Here is an 11,923-nt window from a genome sequence, read left to right as displayed (position 1 = left end):
CTACCACCCAACACCCCCCTCCCCCAGCCACAGGTTCTATCTACCACTCACTATTTGAACTTGGGTCAATTTATGGTAGCCAATTAACTTACCAACCAAGTGTCTGAGATATGGGTGAAAACCAAAAAAATACCAGCAGAAATTCAGTCACTGGGAGAACACATAAATTTCACAATAGCACTATCCAATGTCAGGATTGAACCCATTCTCTGGCATTGTGAGACCGCAGCTCCTTGTGTCACTGTCCCATTTCTTTTAAAGAACATTGGCTTATATGTTGCATTTTCAAGTAAGCTTAAATGCCAAAGAATAAAAACACAATCAAAAAGGTTAACATCAAACTATTTCAATTTTTTATTTCTTTCCAGTAATGTGCTAATTTTCAACCTTTTTGTTTATAAACAGAGGTCCAAAGCTGCTACACACTCTAAATATATAAACTTTAACTTTAAAATAATTCAACACTCAAAAGCCACGGCTGACTGCAATTAACAATATTTGATTGGTTAGCAAGACTGAATTTGGAAACATTTGTAACAAAAGAACATTTTTATGTAATTCACAGAGACAGGACAGTTATAATTAAACAACATTCATTAACAAAACTTTTTTACTGGTCTACATAAAGTGTACTGCTGACTTCTCCGAAAGTTTGTGATCAAGATTTTGCCCTTTCTTGTAAAATAAGTACACACTTTGTACATCCTCTCCAGAGAGTAACCCAACCACATGATTCTAAACCAAGTCAAAAATAATATCTTTTCCTATAATGATTATAAAGCATCAACAAATATACTTTACCCCATTATTTACCATAAACAATGGCAATATTCTAGAGAACATTTGTCACTCAAGGTAGTTAATTTGAACTATTTTTCCAACATTTTACTCTCATTGGAGAAGTCTATGACTGTGCATTGAACTTAAAATTCAGTGTAAGCTCCTATCTTAAGAAACTGAAGGAATTTATATTATATAAAATCCATAAAGGTATTTCAGAAATCCAGTGATTTAGAAACATGCTTATTTCCATTTGCCCCTTGGCTAAACATACAATTTAAATTTAAAATATTCTTTAAAAAATGAATTGTTCAATTGGCTAAAGACAAAATCACCCAGGGAAAGTGCAGAGAAAAAGACTATCCAAAGCTTAAATTATTTTGTTTATGAAAATTGTTCCCCTCTGCTTATGCAAAACATTAAAATTATGGTATTTGTTCCCCTATATGTGTATAACATGTATTATTTGAGGCAAACATCTAGCATTTAGCTTAGATAAGTTTACTGGAATTTCAAATCTGATGTTGCTGATCAAGGCAAAGGACATGATTTAACATAGTAAATTTTTTTAAAAATCTGGGAAAATACACAAGTACGACAAATGCTTTAAGTTTTCAACTTTGGGTCAAAAGGTGTTGAGAGCTAATTCCTCATCATAAAATTTAATTCACAGTTCTATCTAAGAAATGTAAAGGTATATATATATATATATGTAAGTCCCTCCTGACCTGCCAGCACCTAAAAGCTATTAGCTAAAAGTTGTTAGCAAATTCACAATGATCCAAGTTAATGATATCATGAACAATAAACACTTCATTGGATGAGAATACAATAATGTAGGTTATTGCATAAATTACATTCCATGCTATTACATACCAATCAATGAATTTGATTGATTTTACAAGAGTACCATTAAGCAACAGTGTCTCATGCCTTTTAACCAGACTGCTACAAATACACAAGAAAATGAACATGCCACACTGTTAGCTATGCATTATATGTACGTTACAATAACTATGATTTTCTGTATATAGCTGGCAGAAACCAACAAATTTATCAATCAGTAATGAGTATTCATAAAGCTACTGAATCCAAGGAATTAACAGTGTGACATTAAACATAATCAGTAAAAGGCACATTACCTTATTTAAAATGCACAACAAAATTATTCAGGATTACACACTCCATGAATACAAATTAACAAATACAGATAACCCAAAAATGATCTACAATACCCAATACATTCATTAATAAAGCACAATCCAATATGGCTACAAAAATAAATTTGTGTAAACAAAATCTAAGATTTCAAAAATGTTTGAGCAAATCATCTTTTATTCCCTTCGTTACGTAAGTTACTTTGTCGCACATTAAAATATTTATGTGCGGCTTTAATGCTTCATTAAAATCTGTAGCAAACTATTCCCATAAAATTTATACCAAAAATGAGAACTGTAAACCTATTATACAAAGGCATGTTGTATTCTAGATTATTGAAGGCAGCAATGATTTCTGTGGATTTTGAAATTCTTCTTAAATCAAATTCTTTTCAATATTCAAAATAGTTGTCCAGTTTCATATACAAATCAGATTAACCAGAATGATAAGTGCATTTGCTTATTTGCAAGTGATATATTCCTAGAAATGTTCAATGAAAATTGAATTTGAGAGCTCTAGATTTTGAATTCAGAAATGTGTTTTTTCTCTAAATAATCATAAAATAGTTACATTCACAATTATAACTGGTGCATTAAGGAAAATAAATTTCTGTTTGTAATTAAATTGGTAAATATGAATGTCTTTAATTTGCAGTACTAATGCAATTACAAAAACTTTCATTAAGGATTTGGGAGAAAGTTCTTACTTGGAGATAATGAACCTAATTAAACAAAAAAATTTCTCTGAGACTGATGATATACATAAAACCTATGGCTTTCTTATACATCAAAAATGTGAATTGTTGTAATTATTCTCTGCATGAGCAGCCACACTTACGATGAGAATTGAGTGTATAAACAATTTGGAAGTTTAACAAAAATCGAAATGTGCACAGTGTAATTGCCTTCCAATTGGAAAGAAAACTTAATAATCACTATTTTCTAAATTATTAACTGAAATGATTACATTACATTTTCCTTTGTCAAAAATAAATCAATATAAATACTCCACTTAGTGTTCATTGAATGTACAAAACAGCTTTTATATGAATTGATCAATGAATGGAGGCAAATGTAAGATGTTTAATGTTCAATGTACCAATCAGATTTAATAAAGTTAACAATAAAGAGATTAAGATTAAAAAGGAAGTTCAGTTAAAACTTCTTAAGGACTTGAATTTCATTGCAAGGCATTGATTAAAACCATGTTGATGAACAGAGCAATAAAGTTCTTTGCAACAGGACTGATGAGAAAGTAAGTGGTATTCAATCCAGAGAAGCAAGAAATGATGTATTTGGATACAGAAACATCAAAGATAGACAGAACAAATGGTTAGTACTAAGACACAGGGTAAGAGGAAGCAGCACTTGCAGACAAATCACTGGAAGCAGCAAATCAAGTAAACAAAGTGCCTAAGGCAGCATCTTAGTAATTCCATTTATCATTGAATGCAAAATGAGGGATATACTAGAACTATATAAACCCTTAAGTTATATGCAGAGTACTGCATAGAGTTACCAGAAGTACATAACAACTCTGGAGGAAGTGCAGTGGAAGTTCCCAGGGCAGAGGTTAATCACCCTAGAGACTATCAGATGTTTCCTTTGGAAGAAAGGAGACCAAGTGAGATGTAATTGACACATATAAATTTAAAACAGCCTAAGTAAGCAAAAGCATGGAGCATTCTTTTTAAATCATATAGAAAGGCAACGCCTAGATTTGAAAGATTACAGGGGAGCTGAGGAAAACCTCTTAATTGGTAAATTTTAAGGGTGTGGTATGCACTCCCTGAAATATGGTGGAGGAAGAAATCCTCAACACATTTAAGAGACAGCTGGATGAGCATTTGGAGACATTGTCTATTATCCATAACATTTGACTATAGTTCACTTACATTAATTGGTGTTGATATAAAGTCTTCAACAAATCATGAGTGTTTCTGACCTGTTAGACCTAATTTGCTCAAACAGATCTAAATCACTCTATGCTCTTTGTTGTGTAAGGAAGCTTAGCAAAAAACATGATTTGCTTGTACATTTAAAATTGTTTATGCTTTGAAATGATTTCATCTGGTTTAATTAAATATATTTAGAATCAAAGGTCAATAATGTATATGTATTGCCTAGGAAATAAAGTTATAAAAATGTATTTTGTACAGAAAACTAAAATTGTTACATTAAATTACACAACCTAGTTACATATAAAATGAAATTCAAGACTTGCTTCTTGAACAATTTACTTGAATACTTGTTGCTTATGGCTAGAATTAAAACCAAAGATTATCAATGCTGCCTTTTTAATATAATTTTATGCTTATGCAAAACTCATGTTTCTTAGTGCTACTACTTTGCCTTCTAATATAATTTCTGACAGATAACATAGTCCCAAAGAGATTCCTCCCTGAGGTAATCTTTCCAAATACAAACAACTATGAAATACTACCTGGTTTTATAATACCATTTTACAAAAAACAGGATCGCATGGTAAATTTTGTTAAAAGCATTAAATTGACAACAGTGTAGTGTCATATGGATGAAAAAAAATTAAAATTTTTGACCTATATTAATAGTTGTATAAATATCTTAATCCTTCTCTAAATTCACAAAGCTTTAAGATGCAAGACGTTTGATTGTCTAAGCCCATGTATGAAGACCAGCATATCACTAGCTCTACATCACAAAATGTTTTCCAGAATTCTAGAAATAAATCAGTTAAACAAAAATAGCTTTGGTAACCTAGTACTGTACAGAGTTAGATTTGTGGAAAATACTTTGCACATACAACCCAACAAAACTAAATATTAAATATATATTTCCTGAGTAACAGTTAATCTGATTATTGTGAAGGTTTGGCAAGAATATTCCCATTAATACAGTACATTAGATACTAAACCTGAAATTAAATTAAGATTGAATCAATATTAAAATAAATACAGAATGCTTTAAAAATTATAATATTTAACTGATATTACAAAAAGCAATTTTATCTTAATTAAGTGCTTGTTAGATCAAATATAGGTCCTACTTCTATATGCTCCACCACAGAGGGTGAGTAAATCTAAGAACTAATCCTGAGTAACATTTCTTTCTCTTTCTTAATCATTATTATTTTATACAAATTAAAGAGGTGAAATAAAGTTACCCCAATTTATGTAGTACTCAAAATCATTCAGGCCTCGGATTCTGAAAAGTAGTGATGATGCCTACAATACAACTATTGCACTGTGGGTAAATTTCATATTGAATGAATTCCCCCACAGCAGGACAGATTATAAATATCACAAATTACTCATCTGATCAAGACCAAATTCTAACAATGCACACCAATAAGAACAAAAAGGATTCTGGTGGATGTTACTCAAAACAGCACAGCTTTTGCTCTGAGATCTCATATTCCCACTTCAGAGAGATTTTAAAACAAAGCGAATGAAAGCCGTCACCCAGTTTTCTATTTTCAAACTCCTCAACAACCAAACCTAATACAAATTATTCATCTAGCAGAGTAACAAAAATCATTTTAGATTGGGTGCATTGTGTCTTAGATTATTAATGCAGAATAATAAATAATGCCATTGGTCACTTAACCAACAGTCAATAGAAAAGATTTATTTAAATATAGGCCTAATTTGCTTAATAAAAATTGCAATGAACTGTTTTGACATTACATATTTTTTCTCTGCCCTATCAAGCAAAACTTGCAAACAAGTCAAGCACAAAATTATTATTTTTAAATGTACAGATTATTATGCATCAAAACAGCAGAATTTCTTTGCAAATAAAGATTGGTGAATGATGAAAAGTTCTTCTGCTATTTTTAACAGTACATGTACATAAATGCACTTTTTTTTAAAAGTGCAAACAAAAATGCCCTCTCACTACATATACTGTCAAAAATAGCAGTAAGAAGAATGTTTTCCATATCATTTGACTTTTATGGGGCTTTACATTTGTAATTACTAATTTTATATACTATAATAGCAAAAATGACATGTTTTCAATAGTAAATTTTAAGGAAATCTTTAGTAGAATCTTTAAGGTATACTGAAAAGAAGTTGGAAACTATTATTGGTACATCAATAGAATCTGCATTAGTGTACTTTACTAGTCCAACCTAATTTTAGACAACATACTGTAGTTCAAAAGTTTTGCTGGTTTTCAAATGGGTAAGGCAAAAGCAATGAAGAAAATGTTTAGGCTCCATTTCAGTTAGGGTCGTTATCCCTATTCATCCAGGTGAAAAGCCAGCATTGATTTAATTAAAAGTTAAAATAGAGCAGTTTCTTTAACAAGTTACCATAACACCTGGAGAAAAGCTGAACATCAATCCCAGTACTACTTATAAGACAAAGAAGAATAAAAATATAGATCTCAGCTGGCTACAATCTAGAGGTTGCTGCTGGATATGAATATGGTTGAAATCGTATCAGGCTTGACTGTTATGGCCCCACAGTTAAATTAAAAGACCTGCCAGCAACAGATGGCAGGGATAGCACAATGAAACATTCATACTCATGATCCACAATTTATGAAGAACTTTTTAAAGTGTTATTAATCATATTATTCACACAAAGGAAGTTCACAAAGTAAAAAATATCTTTGAGAAGATGAGGCTTTTAGCAGGATTTTTCGTCATACGAGTAAACGGTAAATGCTACATAGGTTTCACAGGCTGCTAACCATCATTAGATACATTCTGGAAAACTGCTGTTCATAATAACATCCCTACCTAAGTTAAAGAATGCAGCTATTTGTGAACTGAGTCCTGAAGCTAATAAGAAAATACTTAGTTTTAAATGTAGGTGTTTAAAGCCACGTGTAGAGGTTCTTCAGTTTTGTTATCTCAGAAAAGAGCTATATTACTGAATAATATACTGTGTTATAAACTGGATGACCATAAGACATAGGAGCAGAGTTAGGCAACTCGGTCCATCCAATGACTACTTTTAAGTACTTGGCAGAAGTAATTAAAATGTTCTTAGACATACAAGCACATAACTGAGTTTCCTTGAACAAACAATTTAATAGATCTGTTAAATATATAATGCTGCAACATTTTAATTAATGAGTAATGAAAATACTGTTAGCAAATTGAATAAGCAAGATCTCCTTTGACAAGTAATCCAGGTTTTGGTTTTGAGGAGGTTGCATGTGTTATTACAGTATGAACTATTCAACAATATAGAAAGAGGAATTAAAGGTAATCAGGAATGATTGGAAGTATTCAGTTATTTAAAACATTGTTTTTTTTAAAACACCTAAGCTTCCTCAATCCTTTTCAGCAAATGACACAATACCATAGAAAATGATAGTAGTGCTCCAAAATTCCAGAGCCCAACCCAAATTTAGGATTTGAATAAACTTCATGTCAAAGAAAAGTAAGATTTTTTTTCCTGTGAAAATATACAAAATGTCAGTTAGAATGGGAAATACCCCACTGAATATACCAACAGCATTTCCAGCACAAGTTCTTTACTTTATATGTCTCGGTCATTGGCACTTATCAAACCTGATCAGTTTTTTTTTGCAGTTTCCAATATAACTTTTCTATAATCTAAAGCAGTAAGTAAGAATATACTGCATAACTGTAAAACATTCATTAATTGTTTCAAAAACCCAAACATAGGGGAAATTATACTGCATTTTAGATAATGGGGAAATGACAAAGTTTCTTTACAGAACTTAGCTGTGACAAAACCAAACTCATATAGGTGACACATAAAATTACTAACAGTACTATATATTCTTTGCATTGTCACAGACTCTGAATTTCATTTCTTATACACCAAATTTCAAATTCTTATTTCATCGATAAGAAAATAAACAGCATTATTTAATTCCTCTTCACTTGCACACAAAATTTCGTGCAATCTTCTGAACTGCATGATTATCATCTGACAATGTATAATAGTCTAACTTTCAAAAAGAATTTATACCAAAATGCCAAAAGCAGCAGAAATAGTTCAATGCTGCAAAAAAACATGACAATTTTTTTACTGAAATGATTGAAAACAACAATTAAGATTTTCTTAGACACCAATAACCCAAGTTATCATTTCCATATTCCTTTTCCAATCTCTTCTCAGATTGCAGCTTTCCCTTACCACTCAGACAATCAAATTATTTAATAGGTGGTTTATTGTTAATCTCAGAATTAACACAATGCAAACAATGCTACTTTGAAGACTCCACCCACTGTTTGAAATATACCATAACACAATTCACAACAGCTGCTGCATTTTAAGGTGTCTCTTTTCTTTTTAGCATACTTCTCTCTTTATTGCTGCACATACAGAATGATCTGATTCAGACTTCATTTTTTTCTCTTCAATGACTACTTCATCTTCATTTCTGGTAGCACCTCCTTGACACAACTCCTTTAGTGCTTTTTCAATTTCAGTATGCTTGACCAAAGCTCCCAGGGAAATTTCTGGTAAAGTCATTTGCAGTGCACACCAGAGAGCAGTACGAGCCTTTCGTGTTGAAATGGTGAGATCCTTAATGGCAGCTGCCAAGGCCAAAACATCTGAAAACCAAAATAAGCAATAAATATATCTTAACACATCGGGAGAGAACTAGAAATCATCTATGGACAGCATAAAGGTGAAATAATGAAGCAAAATTGCTTGAGAAGTCAATATATTCAAATATTAACACATCTGTAGCATACAGTGATCTGCACCAAACTTTGCCAAAATTTTCAATACTCCACAGAGGCACCCTTTGTATGTACAAAAGTAGATAGATAATAAACAGAAGCTAATTGTGTGGATCCATGTTTATTCAGCAAACCACTGTGTACATTATGAACCACTTTTATATCCACACGTTAACCTGCTGCACAGGTTTGTAGAATGATAGAGAGGTAATGCTCACCTTAGTTGAGGCTCTGAGTTCAATAGTCAGGATGTTATGTTATAGGTTTGTAAAACTCTGGTTAGGCTACAACTAGGATACAGTATTCAATTCTGTATCCATTATAGGAAAGATGTGGAAACTTTGGAAAGCATGCAAAAGTGGTTTATTAGACTACTGCTCAGATTAGAGAGGCATGTACTATAAGAGGAGGTTTGGCAAACTTGGGTTATTTCTCTGGAGTAATGGAGCACAGGGGAGACTTAATAGAAGATGAGAGGCACAGATATAGTAGACACCCAGTATCTTTTACCCCAAGGTTGAAAAAATTTCTAATATTAGAGGACATGCATTTAAGGTGGTGGGGGGGGGAAGATGTATGGGGCAGGTTATTTATTTTATTACAGTGGTGTGTGCCTGGAATGCACCACTTGGGGGTGTAGTGGAAACAACTATATAAAAGTGTTTAAGAGGCTCTTTAACAGGCTCATGAACATGCTAAGGATGGAGGAATATGGACATCATGTAGGCAGATTGTTTTCCCTTGTACTACCTCAATGCATTGTTGTAATGAAATGATCTGTATGAATCGCATACAAAACAAAGTTTTTCACTGTACATCAGTATATTTGATAATAAACCAATTTACCACAAGGGATTAGCTTAGGGTAATAGACCCAAGGACCACTCCAGCATAAAAACAGGCCCTTCAGCCTATGAATTCCATGCTGAACTATTTTTCTGCCTTGTCACATCAACTGGCAACTGGATCACAGACTTCCATGCCCCTCCTATCCATATACTTAATCAAAATTCCCTTAAATGTTGAAATCAAACCACTACTTCCACTGGCCACTTATTCTACACACTCACCACCCTGTATGAAGAAGTTCCACTTAAATAGCTCAGCTTTCACCCTTAACCCATAATCTCATGGAAAGTAGGTCAGTGACATAATTATTTAGATGATGTTTCCAAATGTCATGAGTTACATCTGACCAATCATTGCTGTTGGGTTTCCTAGATATTTTGCCATGTAGGATTATGGTGATGTTCTTTTGGTACTGGAAATTAAACAAGAAAGAAAGCTTATGCAATCACTCACTTCTATTTTATTTACATTGTAGTTATCCTTATGTACCCCTGGAACTAATACATTGTGAACTAGTTACCCTTGTCATCATTGTAACGAGGTGCTCCTTGTCTCTGACGATTTGCTGCATTAATTATTTCATCTTTACGACGTGCTTGTGTGAAATGAATAGCTTCCAAATGACAATCGAGAGCTGTAGATATATTAGCATGGACTGGAGAGCTTTGGAGACGTTCCATTTTGCCAAGCAAAGTCAAGACCTGCCATGCAATTCAAACATCAAATATAAGGTCACAGACAATTCTTAATGAATATATTATTCCTGATGGAGAATGTATTGCTGGAAGTACAATAAGTAGTAATCCATAAAGATTTTCTATGGCCTTCAGTTAAACAAACAGCAACCTTGAAGAAAACCTCATCATATCAAAAGCTATTTTTACCAAACTTTTACAGAACCACATCCAAGGATTACCATGTGCGGGAAGTAGGAAAAGTGAGGCAATAATCTAATTTGCTAGAAGCTATAGACAAAATTGAGTGAAAATTACAGAAAAAGGCCAGAATCTTTCAACAGGCTGGTTCAAAGATAATGATGGGAACACATTATTAGTGTCATTTAGTTCTGTGCAGGAATAGTTAAAAGATCTACAAGATAAACTGACAAAAATCTATGATAATTGTGAGACAAACCATGATGACAAATAAAAAGTTATTAAAAAGAGTGGAAAAGCAGGACAATAAAATTTTTTATGAAATGCTAGTCATGCTTAGAGTTCCTGTTCAATTCACATTTCTGAAATTGCCTCAACATCTTGCATAAGCTGCAGAAAAAAAATGATCAGACCATTCCACAAGAGGATGTGGAAGGTGGAGTTGTTTTCAGAGAAAGAAATAATGTATTAGAGTTACACAAATTTATGAATGGTTTTGAAAAGGTAAATATGCATAGACTTGTTATTGAACAACTACTGAAAATGGAGAGTTGAACCAGAGTTAGGAGATTTTATTTTTTTTTAAACTCGTTATTTTTATCAGGAATGCAGGCCTGAAATAGTGGTAAACACTACATTTATAGTAATTTCATTACTGCTAATACTCTCATCAATCTGTCTGAACTTGTTCTCCCTCTCAACAATCTCTCTTTTGACTCCTCCTACATTCTACAAATCAAATGTAGCCCTAGGGTATTACATGGTCCACAGCTACCCCTATCTTTTTTGTCTGCTACTTAGAACAGTCCTTGTTCTGAACCTACACTGTTACCCCATCCAAACTCTTTCTCCATTACATCAATGAATACGTAAACACTGTTTCCTACACTCATGTAGAACCTGTCAATTTATTTACCTATGCTACAAACTTCCACTCTGCCTTCCAATTCCTTGGACTATTTCTGGCACTTCTCTCACGTTCTGCATCCGTCTCCAGCTAAGGAGACAAACTATCCACTGATACCTGCAATAAATCTACTGATGTCATCCCTTTCAGTTTCTCCATCCCAGAATCTCTAAGACGTTCTCCTTTTTTAGGAAACATATATTCCCCTCTACCATAGTAAACAGTGGCCAAACATAAACTGGAAGAAAAGTACTTCATATTCCATTTGGGTAGCCTATAACCCAAATGGTATTACCATTTAATTTTTGAATTTTAGATAACAAATACTTCATGTGTTTCTCTCCCACTTCTACTGGTCCCCATTCTACATTTCTTCACTTTTCCAATTTCTTTCTATCTATCCATCACCTTACACCCATCTACACAGGTTTCCCCTAAGCTGCCCAGCACTTTATAATCACTACCATCCATCCATACTCAATTCTGAAAAGCAGCCAGTGAAGGAGTGGAGATTTGAGGCTTTGACGAGAAGAGGCGGAGGACGAGTTTGTTCCCAGTTAGTCTTTACAATGCCTCCTGAGATGGTGATGTGCCTCTCCTGTGAGATGTGGCAGTCTTGGGGGAACTCCCCTCTCCCGCAGTCACATCTGCCAGAAGTGCCTGCGGCTGAGCGATCTGGAAGACTGCGTGAGGAATCTGG

General features: G+C 33.3%; 1 protein-coding gene across 9 annotated transcripts in view; it reads right to left on the bottom strand.

Moving 5' to 3' along the window:
• Positions 1-330: 330 nt before the first annotated feature.
• Positions 331-11,923, bottom strand: part of LOC132395329 (meiosis-specific coiled-coil domain-containing protein MEIOC-like) — a 102,734-nt gene continuing 91,141 nt past the window's right edge. For all 9 annotated transcript variants that reach the window (XM_059971773.1, XM_059971769.1, XM_059971768.1 and 6 more), the window contains 2 exons: positions 9,962-10,142; positions 331-8,460 (listed from right to left, as the gene is read on the bottom strand). In XM_059971773.1, the coding sequence (XP_059827756.1) occupies positions 8,195-8,460; positions 9,962-10,142 (447 nt within the window). In that variant the 3' untranslated portion in view covers positions 331-8,194. The remainder of the gene's footprint in view (positions 8,461-9,961; positions 10,143-11,923) is intronic.

This window comes from Hypanus sabinus, chromosome 6, assembly GCF_030144855.1.
Source record: "Hypanus sabinus isolate sHypSab1 chromosome 6, sHypSab1.hap1, whole genome shotgun sequence".
Classification (NCBI taxonomy): domain Eukaryota; kingdom Metazoa; phylum Chordata; class Chondrichthyes; order Myliobatiformes; family Dasyatidae; genus Hypanus; species Hypanus sabinus.
Note: the sequence above shows the minus strand (reverse complement) of the source record. Positions and strands in the feature narration are given on the sequence as shown.